The sequence below is a fragment of the Paroedura picta genome, chromosome 2, assembly GCF_049243985.1.
Source record: "Paroedura picta isolate Pp20150507F chromosome 2, Ppicta_v3.0, whole genome shotgun sequence".
Classification (NCBI taxonomy): Eukaryota; Metazoa; Chordata; class Lepidosauria; order Squamata; family Gekkonidae; genus Paroedura; species Paroedura picta.
This window is the reverse complement of record NC_135370.1, coordinates 84,708,794-84,728,768: the sequence shown is the minus strand read 5'-3', so window position 1 is coordinate 84,728,768 and position 19,975 is coordinate 84,708,794. Positions and strand designations below refer to the sequence as shown.

Sequence of the window (19,975 nt, the reverse complement as noted above, 5' to 3'; positions counted from 1 at the left end):
CTTTTGTTCACCAGTGCAGCACACAATTGATAATAGTCTCTACAGTAAGAGGGATTTGCTGGGAGTTGTTTTCCATAATAGAGTGCTTATATTCACCATGTGCACGTCAAGTGCTGCTTACATTCCAGAGGACAGAACTGGGGGGCTTTACGCACCGGGATCTTTGTAGCAAATTGGTCACTGAATGAAAAATCGCCATTTAAAATAGTGGAATTTGTCGTTATGCATACCTGCCTTTGTAGTGGAATCCAGTTGCGTTTTGTAGCGTTTCCCACAGGCTTCCGGTCTCGGCAGAAATCGCTAGAAAGGAAGCGCTATTGCTGAGCTCGTTCCGCTCCTGGCCGTCAAGCAGCCAATGGGCAGCCGTTAGCATGCTCCCAAACAGCCCCTTTCCCTTTAAGAAAGGTTTTTTTTTAAAAAAAAACAGACCCATTGCAATGAATCTGTGTTAATTCGTTGCAACGGAGAGACCCATCCAGCTGCCTGGTGTGTTTGAGCTGTCGTTTGATCGTTGCCATGCTCCCTCCAAGTGAAAAAAAAAAAATCCCCCCCCCTCTCACGGGCCCGATTTTCGGCTGAATGAATGTGTAAAAAATAAAGGGAAAATACATCAGCAAACGGGCTTCTCTGTTCTTTGTGCTTAGTGACTGAAGGGGAGGGACTGAAGCCGGGGAAGCCTCTAAACTGAAAGAGGCTCGCTGGTGCGTTTATCCCCGCTCGCTCGGAGAAAAAAAAATGGCGATCGCTTCGCCGGAAGATCAGAGAAGAGAGCCAGGGGGAGGGACTTTGTAGAAACCGCAACAATGTTAACGCACAGGTCTTTTTCGCTAGTGTTGCAGATTGGTTGCAGGAGTGTATCGCTTTCCGGAGGGTGAATACACTTTTGGGGATTTCCCTGAAAGCGCTACAAGGAAGCGCTTTTTGCAGATTGGTTTCAGGTGTGTGGCAGATTGTCGACGACGTTGTGCATAACTGCAAATCAGTAGCGTTTTCAATTGGCAACCATTGTGCTATTTTGAAGGCGTGCAAAAAGCCCCTGGGTATGCACCTACTCACTGGCAAGCAGGCCTGATGTTTTGGGGCAAGATGTCACACAGAACAAACAGATCTGAAGCCCTCAGTAAGGTCATTGTGGGAGAGAGGAGGAAGCATTACTGCTTCACTGAGATGCTTATCCAGGGTTTCATAGGGACAATAAACAGTTTAGCAAAGAGCTTCACCTCTTTGACTGCAATCCTGTCATGTAGACCAACAATATTCAGTTCTCGCTCTGAATTCAGGTGGAGGTGTTTCCCATTAATGTGCTTGGAGTTTCGGCCCATAGACTATTAGAAGAAGCAGTAACTTTTTGTGATAGATGGAACAGGCTGGCAAAAATCAAGGATTCAGAGAAAATTAAGAATGGTTTCCCATGTAGAAACTGATCACAACATTTGTGGGATTTGGATCCCAGGTTTGGTTTGTAGCCATGTGAAGAATTCTTAACGATAATTCAGATGGAGGTTTCAGAAAGTATTCCATGAACCCTGAAATTCCTTTGCTTTTGTGGGACCATTTGTCTCTTTCAGTCTGATCCCATGAATGCTGACACATCAAGCTGAAGTTTGTGCCGCTGTATCTGAAGCATTGTATGATCCCTGTCAGTTGTTTGGTTGGCTCTGTCCTATCAGAGGAAAACAACTTCTCTCCCAAACCTGTCAATATGGGATCGCATTGGGTTCTGCCTTGGCTTAACCATCTCAGCTGCAAAGCTGGTGTGTTATGAGTGCTTCTACATGGCACAGTTGTTCTGTGACAAGATAGGGCATGTGTACTGATGCAGCCACCACTGCCATTGCTGGGATCAGAAATGAGTTTAAGCACCAGCTACTGTCATGGCACTACAATTTGCTTGTGGTGAGTCTGTGAGAATTAAGGTATAACTTTCACGGATGATTCCACAGTGCATCAGTTTTGGAGCAAAGGTGAATGCCAAAGAATGTATGATTTTGAACCTCTTTGTTCTATTCTTTGTGTTTCTTGACCAGGGGCTGCTGTGAATTTGACACTAGTGACTCCAGAAAAAGCCATCAAGCTAGCTGCTAATGATTTCTTCCGGCATCATCTTTCTAAAGATGGGTGAGTGGAGGGAGTTGGGCAAAATGGCTAGGATCAGGGTGGTGTTTATGTTGAGATGTTCAATGGAACAGCTGGATATTGTGCTTAGTATCTGCATTCATACATCTTTGCGGGGCCACAAATAAACAGTGTTGCGGATTATGAAGTGACTTGTCCGCATTTGGTGGAGACTCATAATCAAGATTATATTCTTCCTTTGCTGTGCAAGAATAGCTGTTGTTCAGCATGAGGCTCTAAGAATCAAGGAAATTTCCAGGTAGTCTGTTTTTTAATTTTGTAAAAATGTATTTGCAAAATTCGTGTTTTACTTTTCTGGCCTCATTAGGGCCACCAAAACAGCTGAAAGAGTAAAAATATATAACACACAACAAAAATTAAAGATCGTTAACACCAAACAAAACATCATTCAGGCTACTAAAAAGAACTTAATATACATGCTCAATACTCACCCCCAATGCTGGAAAGGGTGAGTGGCTGCCTGGTCAGGGGGCAGGGAAGGGGCCTGCTTCAGGGCTCATGCCAGTGGGTCTCCAAGGTAACATGCAGCTAGACCTTGAAGGTTGGGAGAGCACCACCCACAAAATTAAGGCCTGTGGCCTTCCTGAGTAAATGCCCAGTCATGCCTGCATGGCTCCACAGCCTAGCCCAAGTCAGGTGAGGCCATGGCTCCTGGGCTGGGTAGGAAACCTAGGAGACAAGAAAAGGGGCCACAAACCCAGTTAACAGGTTATTGCTGCTAAGTAGCTTTTAAAAAAAAAATAGAAAATAAGTTTTGTCGAGTTGTTTTTACCTGGTACAAACATTTATCCATTTTTTAAAAATTTATACCTTGCTCCTCCTAGCATGCTGGCTCGGGACTGCTTCTACCATTATTGTGTAAAACACATATAGTAATACAATTACATACAGTTTTAGCTATAAACTTATCTTAAAACAATCATGCCAGCTGTATAGACAATTGTTCCATTCAGAGCCCAGATCAAGTCATCTTGGTATTCGTTGGCCATAACCAGATGCCTGGGGGAAGAGCTTCGTCTTTCAGGCCCTGCAGAACTGAGAAAGCTCCGTCAAGGCCCTCAGCTCACCCAGGAGCTCATTCCACCAGGCCAGGGCCAGGACTGAAAAGGCCCTGGCTGTGGCTGAGGCCAGACATACTTCCTTGGGGTCAAGGATCATCAGTTTGTTGGAATTGGACAATCTTAGTGTCCTTAGGGGGGCATAGTCAGCCAAACGGCCCCTCGGGCATCCAGCAACACCACCCTCCTTGCACCATTATGTAGGTATTTGCCTTGGAAAAAATGTAGAACGGCTTATTTTCTTCCTCTGTGTATCTTGTAGGTGTATGGAGAGAGTGTGAAAGAGAGAATAGCACTTGGCCTGTTAATGCAGTTGTTGATTTTTCAAAGTAAAGTGACTGCAGTGGCTCTGTGCCGTTGCACTTTGAATGCTAATGCCTCATTTAAACACTACATATCAGTCCTGTAACAGGAAGGTATTTCAAAAAAGAAAAATAAATTGGAATTGGAGGCATCTTTTTTGTGTTTTGCTGTTTGTTTATTTTTTTAAATGTTCAGAACGATTTCAAGATCTGGCAATACCAGGAACACCGCTTTGAAGGTAAAAAACAGTGCTGTCACTCTCACAATTCTGTTTTTCTAGAGCTCTCAGTATACATGGACTGTAGAAGTGACAGGGTTGTTCTGGAGAATGTTTATAAGGTTAGATGGGGTAGGTAAGAGGAAAGATGTTGATAGCATTTGCAAGACTTTAAATGCTGATTGAGAGCCAGCATGGTGTAGTGCAGGGATAGTCAACCTGTGGTCCTCCAGATGCTAACGCTGGCAGGGGCTCATGGGAATTGTAGTCCATGAACATCTGGAGGACCACAGGTTGACTACCCCTGGTGTAGTGGTTAAGAGCGGTGGCTTCTAATCTGGAGAGCTGGTTTTGATTCCCTGATCCTCCACATTCAACCCGCTGGGTGACCTTCGGTCAGTCACAGTCCTGTTGGAGCTATTCTCACAGAGCAGTCTTGTCAGAATTCTCTCAGCCTCACCTACTTCACAGGTTGTCTGCTGAGGAGAGGGGAAGGGAAGGGGATTGTATGCACTTTGAGATTCCTTTGGTTGTCGGAGTGTTAAAACTGACTGTTCTTCAGATTCTATTTTGTATTGACAATATGAGCCTGGACATCCTTGTCCCAAGTTTTTGGGATAGATGATAAGCTCTTATGATTACACATCTTACTGGGTGAGTTTTTAGTTGATGACTTTATGTGATCTCTGCAGGTGCAGTGATCTCTAACAGTGATCTACCCCCATAGGCTAATAGATATGGATCGATTGCTAACTGCCCTCAGGGAGTTCCCTGATGCTTCTAGCTGATATACAGATGATATACAGGATTGCTCCTAAAACCCTTTTAGTTCCCACAGAGTCCTCTTAGCTCCTTGTTTTTCTGAGGAATCAGGGGGAGAGAAACAGTCTGGTACATTTTGTGAATTTTTCTTTCTTCAGAACTATTAATGCTGGATAAAATTGTGTCATCATTTGTAGAGATTCTTCAAATATATTTAGAATTGTTGTTCTCCCCTGGTAGCTTTGATGAGCTGTGGCTTATCATATGCAATCCATTTTTTTTGTTAAATACATAAAATGAGTTCTTAAATTCGGAGAGTGACATGAAATCTGCTGCTGCTCCTCTCTTCTGTTTATTCTCGTGTGACAGTAAGCCTGACTGTCCTTTGTTAATTTCATCTGCATTAGCAGTGCTTGTTGCTGTTGCTGCTTCACGTAGGGTCAGCGGAGTCCATCAAGCCCACCAGGCACCATTTGGCCTTCTCCGCATCATACAAGCATGAATATGATTCACTGAAGTTTCAGGCTCTGGGGAAGCTCGGCTCAGGTTCTCCGTTCTACCATGGGCAGAGCTTTACCTGCAGAGCTTTTCTAACAGTGTGGCACGGAGAGAAGCAGCCCGTGTCGTCCCCAGTTTTTCACGGCATTGCACAATTTGATGCCTGCAGGCTTGCTGAGTACAGCACTTCAAAATATAACCCTGACTTTTGCCCCTTTAGCCTGGATTGATTGTACACTGTGTCTCAGGCACTGCTAGTAAAAAAACAACAACAAGGGCAGTGCTTTATGGCAAAGTGTTCTCAAGGTTCTGAGTACGTTGTTTTTTTAAATATATTTTTGCCCTAGGGCGTTGTATTTTCATTACAAAGCCTCCTGATAGCTCGGCATAGGCTCCCCCCACTTTTCTCTTTTTTATTATCTTTATCTTGACCTTCAGTGTGTTTGTTGTTCTAAACTGGGCTGGAGAACTGCTGACTTTTGCTCTTTCTCTTCCCAGTCACTAGGGCTAGCCACTAGCATTAGCTGTTTCTTTGCTGATGCAATCAGAAGCAGTAAGAAAATGGATCTCCCCCCCTCCCCCCCCCCTTTTGTGTAAATGGTCATGCTTTGCTTGGTGAACAGAAATGTGAGCCGCTTGGTTCTTCCAGCGCTCTCTGCCAGATGCTCACGAGCAGTTTGTCAAGCTCTGGCTCTTGATGAGCTTTCGTGCTCGAGTCTTGTGCTGTCAATCCCGGAGGTTTCAGCGTAGTCCTCAGCGCTCATTCCAAAGCCCATAAACGTCATAAGGTTTTCTTCACCCGGCAGTCTTGCAGCGTCATCAGAGCGTCCCAGTTTGTCATCAGTCCTGAAAAACAAAGGCTGAGAGAGGAATCTAAAACTTCTGCAGCCAGAGATGGTAGATTTAGGTCAAACAAAATGAAGTGCTTCTTCCCACCATGCATCATTTAGAGAAGTTCATTGCTGCAAGATGCAGAGATCTCAGCTAGCTTGGGAAGCTTTTAAAACAGGGTCCAACATGGCTGTGGCAGCTGGAGCTTTCACATACAGAGGCGGCATAATAATAATAATAATATATTTATTGTTTGCTGCTATCAGCAATGCTGTCTTGTGGCAGGTTACACAATATTAAAACCTCACATAAAATACATAAACTATAATTAATCTCCCTGTTAAAAATGTATCCTGGTGGCAAAGAACCTATCCTCTCTGCCCATTTCAGACAGCTCCGTCCCTGTGCCTTATGGCAAGGGTAGTCAACCTGTGGTCCTCCAGATGTCCGTGGACTACAATTCCCTTGAGCCCCTGCCAGCGGGGCTCATGGGAATTGTAGTCCATGGACATCTGGAGGACCACAGGTTGACTACCCCTGCCTTATGGGAATAATATGTGGGTGCCAGCAGCCCACTACCAGATGATGATCTAACCTGGGGGGGGGGCATCTGATCTCCCGTGCCCTGACCTCAACCAAAGACCTGGTGGAAGAGCTCCATCTTGCAGGCCCTGTGGAACACAGTGAGCTGCAAAGCCCTCAGCTGCAGCAATAGCTGTAGCAGTGGTGGGGGTCAGCCTGTGTGAGGAAAGCCTTTGTCATCTGTTTGCTGTGCTGGGGGGTGGCATCTGTGGCAGCAAATGCTGGACTGGATGAACCTTTCATCTGAATCACCAGGGCCCTTTTATGTTCTACTGGAAGCTAAATAATAGAATTTATTTGGTGTGAGAATTTATATCAGTGGCTGATCATTTAGATTAATAATACTCTCTGTGCGAACTGCTAAGTTCACTGTTGAAAATGCACTTGGGATAGTGCTAGTTAAGTAACTGATCCTACCCATATTACTGCAGTAGTACAGTAGCAGAAAGGAGTTCCACATAGCAGGTGGAATATTGGTAGAGGCATGGGAAAGAGGGTATGTTTTGTTCCTTATGTAACCACAAGAATTGGTTGCACAGCCTGGAGATTTGAGACTGAGCTGTGGGCTCAGGACTGCGCTGGATGTCCTCGGAAAGAGCTCAGGATTCCACTATTCAGTCATCCGGTAGGGAGTGAGACACTGCACCTTTACCTCAAGGAGCAGGCAGGTGTTGTGAAACACATTGGCAGCTGCCATGGCATCCAATGACACTGCCTGGGATTGGGCCTATAGCATTTGGTTCTTGATCTTGTACGGTCAAGTTTCATTTGTTTGATAGCTAGGTCCTGACAGATCAGGCTGCTCATTGTGTTGCCAGAGTTTCTTCCAAGAAACTTCCGCCATTTTGCTCTCCCAGCAAACCTCTGAGGCAGGTCAAGCTCAGGGAGAAGTTCTGGCCCAGCTTCATTGCCGAGTTGGAATTTGAACATGGGTCTTCCCATCCGAGTTTGAATCACTGTGTTCTCCTATGCCCTGTGTTTTCATGGCCATGGGGAGCTGCTGTTTGTTGGGGACACCCAGGTAAATGTAAGTTTTCCCAACAGGTAAATAGTGCCTTCTCCGCTGAAAAGTGGTTCTTTCAGATCAGGAAAAAAGAGCTGTGCCATGGTCCCAATCTGAATTAAGTTCCCAAGTGAGGAACTCTGAGAGCACATCATCATATGAGGGATATGTAGACTTTGGAACAGAAGCACATACTGTACAAGAAATATTCAGTTAAAGAAAAGTTGTATATGTAGTTCCTATACTCTCAACCAGTATCCCCTTGTAATTGAGGCTTTCACGCAGTAGCAGTCCAGCAAACGTAGCAAGTTTCCTGATATGAGGTCTGTGAGCTTTTGAAAAAAAGAGTCATAGAAAGCCAAGATCTCTGCCAAACTTGAAGTCAAGCTAGATGGTTTGAGAAGCAAGTCACCAATTCCTTGATTTCATAGTAATGCAATTTTGAGAAGTCAGTCAGTGAAAATTCCTTTTTCATTGTTGTGGCTTCTGGGACTGCATGATTGCAGGCCAGCTGTGGAGGAGAGCTTCCAAGCTTTTCTAAAGAAGTTTCTAGGCTCTGGAGTGCTCCTCATTCCCTCTGTCTGTAGAGGTCCCTTTTCCCACCCAAAGGGTCATGTGACAGGTGTGGCAAGCACTCCTCCCTCAGTTCTCGCCACCTTGAGGAAAGGTCATGCTTCTAAGCAGCTGCTTCATGGGGTTTCAAAAGTACCAACGAGCCCGCCCCCCCCCCCCTTCACAAAGACAGTTGCAAGACAGGCCCAAAACAGACAATAACAATACCATTAGCGGTCATATGCAACTCTCAGCTCCACACAGTTCAGTGCATCACCAGCAACAATGTATATTGACAGATCTCTTTCACAAGCACTGGGGTGTGCAGAACCTTTTCTTGCACACAGACAACCTCTCAATCTCAAAAAATTCCACACCCACAATAATACAACACCGAATTTGAACATAGACACTGTCCCAGAGCTTGCAGTAAACCTAGATGCTAACTTAACTGCCACACACACCAGACAACATAATCACTGGGCCTAACAACATCAGCAACACCATCTCAGGCTTGTTCACTTGTTCATTTTCTAGCACTGTAATTGCCATTAGATGCCAACAACAACCTTTGGTTCTCTACATAGAGCAAACAAGTCAAATCCTATGCTAAATAGACAAATCTGACATCAAGAATGAGAAGATTGACCCAAGGTGCAGCTTTCACAATCAACCTTTCATTAAGAGAGAACCTGCTAAAGGTGGTTCATAGATGGCATCTGATACCCTTAAGGTTATCCAAAATTCATAAAAATAATAACACCAAATGTTGGCACTGCAGTGAGAAGAAGGCAGACTTCTTTCACGTGTGGCTGAGATGTGATTGTGCTTACAACTTGTGGGTACAAATAGCTCAGATAATGACAGCTAGCCTAGAGATAGAAATTCCATGTAGTCCAGAGACTATATTTCAGGTGAATATAGGACCATTGGTTTGCATATGATTACAGCTGCCAGACTAGTATATGCTAGCCAATGGAAATAAAATATCACTCCTAAAATCCAAGACTGGTTATCGAAAATACGGGAAATGTATACCTTAGTTAAATTAACTCCATACCAAACAATAAAGATATAGATTCTATATGAGTATGGATTCTATATGACCTAAAGCAATACAAAAATGTCAACAATAATATTTTAGGATGTAATTTTAGGATTTTTAAAATTATTATAATTATTATAACTCTAGTCTTGTGTACTTTTAATTGTTTTTGTGCATATAACGTCCCCTTTTTAATAAATTTATTTTTAAAAAAAGACTAAGAAGCCTATTGGAGAATCCTTCAACCTTCCAAGAAATTCAACTGGTGATCTTAAAGTAGCTGTTTTATTGCAGAGGAACTTCAGGAACAAACTTGAAAGAGAAATTGCTGGGTTGTAGGCTATTCCAACACTCAAAGCAGTGGGATCCTGAGGATTTAACTGGGATACTGGTTTCTTATCTCATTACATATGCTAATCCCATTCATTCTGTATTCTCACCTAGAAGGGCCATATATCCTCTTTATTTTATTTTGTTATTTGGCATAGTGGATTGTAATGTAATGAATGTAATATAACTTGGGAATGGTAGATTGTAATGTGTTTCTTTGGTCTGGGGACAGGGGAGCTAAACTACACAGCCAAATACTCCACTCCAAAGGAGAAGGCATTGTAAGGTCATCCCCATGCTTGAAAGGAGAGAGATTGGTGTAGTGGTTAAGAACTGCGGCTTCTAATTTGGTGAGCCGGGTTTGATTCTCCACTCCTCCTCATGCAACCAACTGGGTGACCTTGGGCTCATCACAGCCTGATGCAGCTGTTCTGACTGAGCACTAATATCAGGGCTCTCTCAGCCTCATCCACCTCACAGGGTCTCTGTTGTGGGAGTGGAAAGGGAAGGCAATTGTAAGCTGCTTTGAGACTCCTTCTGATAGAGAAAAGTGGCATATAAAAACCAACTCTTCTTCAGATGGAGGGTCATGGCAGGGTCTCACTTAACCACTCTTGGCATTCCACAATTAAGGATGCATCTGCCCATCAATCTTCAGGCCATTTTGCACGAGAAATATGTTCCTAGACAGCCTTTGAATGTTGGCACATATAGAGCCTCTCCACATGACAATCGCCAACATCCCGAGGCTGTCCAGTAGCCAGGTTGAGATTTGGCCATTTTTAAGTCGTAATTTCAGGAATCCAGAAAACTGGATTTACCACCCTAAATTGTGCAAACCACCAGTGAGAAATCAGTGAGCAACCAGGGATAAGACTGTACGGAGGGAGAAACACATGATAGTCTCGGCAGCTTTGTCCCGTCCTTCCCCCTTCATTTCCTGCTCCAAGTAATTTTTTTTTTATGGCACGATTGTGTTGCAGCCTGATCGCAAACCTACATTGTCAAAGATGAAATAAAATCTTCTTTAAAGTGTTCATGGTCCTTTTTGGATCAGGCAGGAAACCATAACCCCTTTTCTGTTTTATGGAGGAGGGAAATAATCTGGGGAAGGGGGGACAGGGTGATCTGGCTGCCTTCTCCCAATCATACAGAGGTCTGAGCACCTTGTTTGAAAGCCAACCATTAGCACAAAATGTCTTTTAGGGCTCCAGTTATCATGTTCAGCATCTCAGAAATCCACCCAGACAGAAATAAAATGAAAAAGAAAATGAATTCCCGAAAAAAGGGGTGTGTGCTTATCATTCTGCCATTTCTCCATAGCAACGTAGCAGTGTTGATTTCTATTAAAAAATTATCCGTATTGTGGCATTACTGCATAGCAACGCAGAAGTGCCTTTGTTTAAAAAATAGTAATAATTTTGGAGCTGGGGGGGTGGGGGAAGAAAGTTTTAGTCCATGAGAGAACTGCTGTGTTGTGATTGGTGGCTTGCTGTGATTGACAAGCCAAGGGGAAGAGGGAGAAGTTGCTTTTCCTTGCAGTCTCATCAGGAGGCAAAAAGCCATGATGGGGCAGAGAGATGGGAGCAGTGAGAAGGGTCTCCCCATGAGGAGGGCTGAAAACACGAGATTTACCATCCTGTGTTTGCAAGCAGGAAGCCACTCGCGTTTTACCCCTCTGTGTGGAAATGGACCCAATTTTGACAGATTTATTTCCTTTACTTTGTTTCCTCCTGGAATTAAACACAAACAAATGGTAACCATATAAACTAAGTTTGTTACTCCTATGTGGTCCTTGAATCTGTTAAACATCTTCATCATGGTGTATGCTAATGTGTTGCTCACCGTCTACCTATATGTATGGACTGGTTATTTCCATTTCATTAAATCTGAAAAAGTGTGCATACACACAAAAGCTCATACTGTAAATAAAATTTGGTTGGTCATAAAGGTGCCACTGGATTCAAACTTTGTTCTGCTGCTTCAAACCAACATGGCTATTCATCTGAATCTATATAACATCTGTGTCTGCCTCTGGGTATTATTGCTTTCTGGCATAATGTTGTCGAATTACAAGAAGACATACAGAAACTGGTGAGCTAATAATGGAACTCTGCCGGCTGAAACCAGGATCGACCACCCTCTCCTATGATGGGGCAAGTGCCCCGTGGCTTCGCAGAGTATCATTCCCATGCTTGGCAACGGGAGCCCTGGGCAAATAACATTTCTGGATTTCATTAATTTCCTTTCATCAGTTTCAAATGCTTTAGTGCTGCTGATTATTTTTATTGGTGCCAAGTGCTGTGCCTTCAGATTTTTTAGCTCACTGTGGGCAAGGTCTTTAACATACTGTGTATATTAAGCACTAAACGTGTGTCAGTGACATTTCATATCACTCTTTCTGATTAGGTTGGTCGTTATTCTTGGGCAAATATTTGATTACTTTGTTTGCCCAATTTGAGGCTCCTTTAAGGAACTTAAATGTGCAAACAGCAAGAGCTTAGAATGGCGCTAATCTCTCCAGCACCTTTTAGCATGTGATATCAAACTGGACTTTTAAAAAAAAATGAAAACCTTGGATGTTTCTAGAAGATAAAACTTATTGAATTACAATGATTTTAGGGTGTGTGGGTAAGGAAAGGGTATTATTCTTAGCTGGTAATATCAATAAAGACTCTGTGATGTAGCTAGGGGAGGAGCCGTAACTCAGTGGTAGAGCATCTGCTCAGCATGTAAAAGATTCCATGTTTCAATCCTCGGCTTTTCCAGTTAAGGGTCGTCAAACAGTAGGTGACTGGAAAAATGTCAGCCAAAAATCCTGAAATCCGCTGCCAGTTTGAGTAAAAAATACTGTCTTTGAGGGACCGAGGATCTGATTCAGTTCAGTATAAGGCAGCTGCATGTTTGTCATTGCATCTGAACGGAAAAATGGTGAGAGGGGCTGGGACTCGGTGGCAGAGCATCTGCTTGGCATGCAGGAGGTCCCAGGCTCAATCCCCAACATCTCCAGTTAAAAGGACTAGGCAGTGGGTGATGTGAAAGACCTCTCCCTGAGACCCCAGAGCAGCCTTTCCCAACTTTTTTTACCATTGAGAAACCCCTGAAACATTCTCCAGGCTTCAAGATACCCCAGAAGTGGCATGATCATGCAGAATATGGTTGGGAAGCATTGATATGTACACACTCACCTGGACCCCTCCCTTTCCCACCCCCTGCAGGCCCATCAGTGGCCATTTTGGGAGGGGCTCAACATGACCATATATGGTCATATCACCCGATAAATGGTTAACAAATTATAATATATATTTTAAAAAATTAACTCCCATCCATTTAAGAGACCCTTTCAGGGCTGTGAAGAAACCCCAGGGCTTCATGAAACGCTGATTGAGAAGGCCTGCCCTAGAGAGCTGCTGCTAGTCTGAGTCAACAGTACTGACTGTGATGGACCAGGGGTCTGATTCAGTAGAAGGCAGCCGTGGAGATGCTCATTTATAAGTAGGTTCTTGATATTCCCCCTCCCCTCACTTGGAGGACGTGCAGTTTCAGACTATGATTCTCCTGGATTTTGTGCTTTTTGCCTGCTCATTATGCACCTTGCATAGAAACCTTGCATTTAGCCTGCCTTTAGTCCACTGGGGACAGGCAAAGCTGTGTCTGTCACAGTCCCATCGACTTTCAGCCACTGACTCAATACTGTGTTTCTTAGAGCCGCTTTGCTGGCACGGCTGCAGCCTGGTTGCAATTTTTAAATGCATTCCTGTGTTTTCTCTGTAATAACTCATATTTGCTTTCCCCTTGTTGGAAATCACAGTTTTCTCCCAAAGGGGTTGTCTGAATAAAACAGCATCGTGCTGTTCTTGCCATCTCCTCTTACCCAGTGGATTTTAATTTGACAGTATTTGTGCATGGAGGCTGGTGGAGGAATTGTGTGAGAGAGTCAGTTTATTGCTGTTCAAAAGTAAAGCAGTAGCTTTACTTATTGCCTTGTATTCTGTCCCAGCGACATCAGGCTTGGACACAATCAGTGACTAGCACTGTTTAAGGTTTCTTCCCTTCTGTGATCCATAAACGACAGAGAAAAGCCGCTCACCAAGTCTGGCTGTTTTGCCTGAAGGCAGGTTAGCGCAGCTGAGTCCCTCGACTGACTTCCTTTCTGTGTATTTCTCTCCCATCTTTTGCCAGGAAGAAGCTGACATTGCTGAAGGAAATGCTTGCTGGCTGTGGGGCTGGGACCTGCCAGGTGATTGTCACCACTCCCATGGAGATGCTCAAAATCCAGCTGCAGGATGCAGGCCGAATTGGTACCTCACCCGACTCTCTTCTTTCTTCATATGGTGGTGCAGCAACAGGAAGTGCCTGAAATAATGGGGGAGGCCTTTAATGAGATAGCGGTGGGACGGGAAAAGGGGCTCGTTGAGTGAGCCAGTCCAGAGGGCAGAAATATTTTCCCTGATCAATTGGATCTCCAGATAAGGGCTTCCAGTTTCTGGTATGCCAAACATGTTCTCCTCATTTTTATGTTATCTTTATGTGTGAGGGGGTCCCTCTCTTAAGACATCTGTCCCTGTGAAAATGATACAGCGATATGTGTAGAAGGGAGAGTAAGCAGGTAAAGGAAGAGCTGTGTTTGGCTTCCATAGGTGTAACTCATGTAAAAGGGAGGAGGTTCCTTGCCCTCTGTTTTTCTGGGATGTGTTTCTTACACTCTCTCCCTCCTCATTAAGTCCTTAGCTTCGGCAAGCATTTTGTGTACCATTGTTATGCTGTCATCTTTTTTCTGCCTCTCTTTCTGCAGCACCCACAGGGGTGGGGTACAGGCAAGAAAGGAAGGGATGGTTTTAGTACTGTATTATTTGAATCACTATTTCCTTAATAAGGGACCTTATTGCTTGGCATAGTGGAATTAGGCAGGAAATAACTGCTGCTGCCCTCTGAATCTCTTATGGGACAGAGCCAGCATTTATCAGTCCTCCTGAGGTGAGCATTTCATGTCAGACAACGGCATTGTGAATAAGCACCAGCTCATTGCTGGGATTTTTTAATATCTCCTTGTGCTTTTGTCTGAAAAACTGTGGTCACCTGTGCCCCTCTTTCTCTGCATCTTCTTTCTTTCCCATTCTAATTCAAATCTTTTTCCCAAAGTGTCTTCTTATATTGAGAAGTGGATGAAAGGTTCTCACTGCAGCATACAACAGTGTCCCAGTTGCAAGAGTGTACAATATATGGCAAATGGGTCAGCCCAGGGGATTGTCATGCGCTCCATCTCCTGGTGGAATGAGAGAACTGCGCCAGGAATAGTTTGGGAGAGAGAGACCCTTGCGTTGATCTCCAAAGCAGTGGTCCCCAACCTGCGGGCCGCGGCCCGGCACCGGGCCGCAAAGGCCATGGCGCCGGGCCGCGGCTCCCTCTCCCCGCCCCCCCCCCGCAGTAAAAAACTTCCCGGGCTGCAAGCTTGCGGCCCGGGAAGCTTCTTACTGCGGGGAGGGCGGGGAGAGGGAATCAGGGCCGGGCCGCGCCCGCGCGTCCCGATCCACGGGTGCGGCCCGCGGGCACGGCCGGGCGCGGCTCGCGGGCGCGGCCCGATTCGCGGGTGCGGCCCGCGGGCGCGGCCCGATCCGCGGGTGCGGCCCGTGGGCGTGGCCCGCACGGTCCCTGCGGGCGCGGCCCGATGCCCTGCCGGTCCCCAGCCTAATAAAGGTTGGGGACCACTGCTCCAAAGTACTAAACAGCCTACAAACATAACTAGTTTGGGGGCCACATTGAGTTTTCTGATGTTGGGTAGTGTAATCTGTAGTGAATGGTGTGAGATGCATGGTCATACATAGTATTATTTGTAGTATTGTCTTCACCGTGTGCACGTTTCTTTCTTTTGCGTTTTCCCTGGCTCTCGACAGTTAGATGTGCACTGCAAGATCCATGCTCAGAACTGAATATCCAGGTCTGCAGGGCCCTGTTTGGATTGGGTCCACAGCATGTCGGGAGGGAGGGTTTAAGCCCTTCATATTGTTTTTCAGTCTGAAATGTCCCTGGGTAGCCACCTGCCATACACATGCGGCCTATCAGCACATATTAAGTTTCCCCAATGGAGCAAAGAATAGTCTTCCAGGGCTACTTCAGCTCAGGAATATCTGTAGAATGTAGTGGTAAAGGCCAAGGTGGTGTGGACTGTACCACTTCTGACTGAAGTGGGGAAAATATCATGCTAATACTTCCCTACATTAAAAACTCCCTGCAGATAGAAAGTCAGCACAGAAAGTCTGAGAACCTTTCTCACTAAGGGGCTTTCAGCATGTAGGAAATATGTATTTATGTAGGGGAATATTTGGATTGGCGTCCCTCACCTGCTGTCAGCTTTGTTGATTTCCATTTTAGTACTTCAGCATTGTCCAACTTATGCTGCATGTGGAGCCAAGCCTAAGTCATTCTTTGTGGGCATTGTGGGGGGAAAGACTCCTTGCACAAGATGGAGTGGTGTGAACTAGAATATCATCCAGGCCATACTAGACTTGATGGGAGCAAACCCAGAACTGCCCTAATAATGTAGAGAGGTCTGATTTTAGCACTCCTCTCTGCAGGTCCCATGAACAGTTACATTCTCCCTGCATCTATGCCTCTGGCTTACCTTCCCAAAGTCTGTCTTCCTAAAGGACTTTTCTTCTGAGCTGACCTCTGGAACTGGAAGTGAGTTTAGGTAGGAGAAAAGTTAAATTGGGAGGGAGGACTACAGGGGGATAAGTGGGATGTGTGAAGGATGGGCTCATTTTCCTTCACTAGTAAAACCCCTTTCCTCTGGAAGTTGGACACCCATTCATTCCTGTTGACTCATTCTCCCTCTCTGTTGCTGGGAGAAAAAGAAAAACTAGTCTACCACCATGATTTCTGCTTTAGCCATTGGTCATAGCGTTCTTGGCAGCTAGTTGTCATTTTCTGTGTCATATAAGAAAAGTACCAGTGTCTCTTCCACATAAGGCATAAATTGAGTGCCCTGAGTATTAAAGTTGTGAGTGACTCTGAAATGATAACATTGGGTTGTCCACAAAATCATTTTGCTTAAACAGAACTGCAATTCCGAAGCTGAACAGGACAAGATTCATTTCAGGGTGTGTAAAATATTGGTGAGAGCTGACTTCAGGCACTGCTTTGTTCCCTGCTTTTGTGACTTTCATTTTCTTGTTAGAATAAGTCCTTTTCAATGATGTATGTGCATGCATGTTGCGGCATCAGCCTTGTGAGGAGGTGTGCAGGTGATTATCTGCTCTTGATTCCTCTGCAGCGGCTCAGAAGAAACTAATGGCCGCACAGGCTCAGTTAAGCCCTTCAACCAGTGCCGGGGCAGCCGAGTCCGTGGTGGAGGCACGAACAACAGCTATGCAAATCACAAGGGAGTTGCTTCGGAACAAAGGCATCGCTGGACTGTATAAGGGACTCGGGGCTACATTACTAAGGTAGGGTAGTCTGAAAAGTCCTTTATAGGTCTAAATGGATTCTTCTGGATTATATAGCTTGCATGTCTTTGTTGCAGGGGGCCTAATACATGGCAAATTCCTCCTTGGATGGGGAATTTGACATGACAAGTTATTGGCTCCTTTCATTTGCATTATTCGAAATGAATTAGTTGGTATTGCTCTCAGAAGTGTTGACTTTCACAATTTTTGTTATTATTGGTGTAATACCATCATAGTATATTGTGCTTTTGTGACAGATGGCTCTTGGTTCTGCCCCCCAGGCTTCTCAGCAAATCCCTGTCTAGAGGAGAATTATGCTAATCCCCAGTGGCATCAGCCAATGGGGGGATGTGGAATGTCTGAGAGAGCAGGAAAGAGGGGGGTTCTGGATGCAGAAAAACATTACTGGAACCAGAGGCTGGGCTTGGCAAGTGAAGAGGTGGAGAGATACAGGGAGAGGGTTTAACAAGGAAAGGATAGATTTAGGTATCCTGTATAGGGGCTACCTCAGGAAGATAGGAGGTTAGGCTTGCAGTGCCTGCATGGTGTGGGTAAGAGCGGCAGCCTTTAAACTGGAGAACCAGGATTGATTTCCCCCCTCCTCCTCCTCCTCCACATGCAGCCATCTGGATGACTTGGGCCAGTCACAGTTCTCTCTCTCTCAGCCCCACCTACCTCACAGGGTGTCTGTTGTGAGGAGAGGAAGGGCAATTGTAAGCCGCTTTGTCACTCCTTCTGGTAGTAAAAAGTGGGGTACAAAAACCCAGTTCTTCTTCTTCTTCAAGTACTGGATCAGGTAAGATCCATAAGTAAGTTAATTTGGTCTCCAGGGTTGAGTCCTAAGAGATATTGGAATGGAGAAGTGTAGGGACTGAACAGATGAAGTGTGCTCACTTTGGGCATCCTCCCCTGGGGTAAGGGAGTAGTAAATAGAGCAGATCTTATTGAGCCTTAAAATAAAACTTCTCTTATACCAGCGGTCCCCAACCTTTCTGAGATCAGGGACCGCCTCGGGGGGTGAGGGGAGAGCCGATGGCCAGAGTGCCACGCACATGCGCGGCCGCTGCGCGCAAACGTGCATGTGCAGTTGCCACACGTGCACATTTTCGCCACCAGGGGGCGCTAGCGTGAATGCGCAACAACTGCGCCTTTTCGCCACCAGGGGGCGCAAATGCCTCTTCCCTTTCTTCTCGCTGTGAGGGGGGAGGCAGGCATGGCTGCCAGCGGCCCTGTACCATGGCCTTCGGGCCGCAGACCGGGGGTTGATGACCCCCGTCTTATACTATGGCAAATCAGCCTGTGAGTATTTAGGCATAGTATGATACATTTGTATGCTTTATTTCTGTTGGCAACGGCAACTAAAGACGCTCTTCCGTGCTCACGTTTCAGGCATCAAATAAGGATGCACCCTTAAGAAGAGAGACCTAATGAGGAGCCTTGCTTATTGCATTCCCCCTGTGGGAAGGAGGGCCATCTTCCATGCTGCCACACGCGATCCTCTGTCAGAAGGCTGAAGCAAACTGCTCATTCCTTGTTCCTCACCCTCTTGTTTCTTCCTATGCAGGGATGTACCATTTTCCATTGTTTATTTCCCATTGTTTGCCAACTTGAACAAACTGGGGCAGAAGAGCCCCGATGTTAAGGCTCCTTTCTACGTGTCCTTCCTCTCAGGGTGCCTGGCAGGCAGCACAGCAGCTGTTGCAGTCAACCCCTGTGATGGTACGCACAGAGTTCAGTCAGAGGGTTGTGCGCGATGTATGGGGAGGTTCACAGGAACTGTGGGCAAGAGGGGAGGAGAAAATGGAAGGGGGATACCTTGGGAGCTTCTCTCTATGACTTCTTGTGAAGTATGAGTTGAGGGAAAGCAATATGACTACTCATGGAGTGGTTTATAATGCTGGGACGAATGCCCTAATGCAAGAATGTGGAGTCATCGAATGGAATTGTTTAGGACAGAAGTTACTTCTCAATACAATTCATTTTGTGGAATTTGTAGCCACAAGATGTGATGACAACAGTCCGAAGCTCCTATGGAACACAGTCATAGACAGGCTTAGGGGAATCCTCGTGTTCTGATCCAGTCTGCTTCTGAATGCCCCTTTCTGGGGGAGGCAGCAACTGGGCATGACAGCAGCCTTCTTGCTCTGCTTGCGGGTGGGTCGTTGTGGGGAGGAGACTGCTGGATTAAAGAGTCCTACTAGTTAGAAGTTTCAGGAGGACTCTCCTTCGGACAAGTTGTTGGATAGAAATCCGTGCTCTTGACTAGAGAAATGTGTCCCTCATGGGATGTCATCTCAAGCCTTGCTGCCTTCTTTCCTCAGTCATCAAGACAAGGCTGCAATCCTTGCAGAGGGGAATCAACGAGGACACGTACTCAGGGATCACAGACTGTGCCAGGTCAGTGAACTACTTGTCAGTCATTCAAATGAATTTGATAACCATAGGTCTTCTATACCTATTCAAAGTGAATTAAAATAGAATGTACTGAAGCAACTCTAACTAGGCCCATTTAATCCTGAAATTCCCTCGATTTGCTCAGACCCAGCTGATTAACATGCATGGAAACTTCGCCCTCTGCTAGATGCTAGCAAGGCATTGGCTCTCTTTAGGAAGGCTGAATAATCAAGACAAGTGTTGAAAGGGGTACACACCTGTGGCCTTTACACACGCAACTGCTTAGTACGGTATGTAGCCAGGCTTATAGCCACACACAGTCTTGGTGTTGGTGAGGAACTGATATAACAGAAACAGAAGGCAACTTTTAATTGACCTGCTTCTTTGATTGAACATTCATAAAGAGAAGGCAGTACAATACCACACATGCACCCAAATGGAGAAATGCTGTGGAGAAGTGACTTCAGTTGGGAAGTGCAATAAAATCAAGTAAACCGATTCTACTGATAACATTCCTGAAAAGCTACATGTTCAGTCACAATAGTCCATGTGGAAACATCCAATGGATCAATGGATAGTGTTCCTAAGAGAGAAATACAAAAGGGAAAAGGGTTGTTGTGGGTCCATGGTGGGAAGGGAGAGAGAGTTTGGGCTTAAGTATGAAAGGCACAGAATGGGTTTGGGACTTAGCCAAGTGAGGCTAGAAAGGGGCAGGGGGAGAAGCACTACAAAGCCCAGGGGAGGAGGGCAGGGGAACTAGATTGCTGGCAGAAGGAGAAAGACAGATTGGGGGTGGATAACAAGAGAGATAGCTGAAGC

At 45.5% G+C, this 19,975-nt stretch overlaps 1 protein-coding gene across 5 annotated transcripts in view; it reads left to right on the top strand.

The window, feature by feature from the left end:
• The window catches only part of SLC25A22 (solute carrier family 25 member 22), a 93,236-nt gene that overhangs the window by 60,679 nt on the left and 12,582 nt on the right, over positions 1–19,975 (top strand). For all 5 annotated transcript variants that reach the window (XM_077321401.1, XM_077321400.1, XM_077321397.1 and 2 more), the window contains 5 exons: positions 2,028–2,118; positions 13,500–13,618; positions 16,591–16,762; positions 18,327–18,481; positions 19,084–19,159. In XM_077321401.1, coding sequence (XP_077177516.1) covers positions 2,028–2,118; positions 13,500–13,618; positions 16,591–16,762; positions 18,327–18,481; positions 19,084–19,159 — 613 coding nt within the window. The remainder of the gene's footprint in view (positions 1–2,027; positions 2,119–13,499; positions 13,619–16,590; positions 16,763–18,326; positions 18,482–19,083; positions 19,160–19,975) is intronic.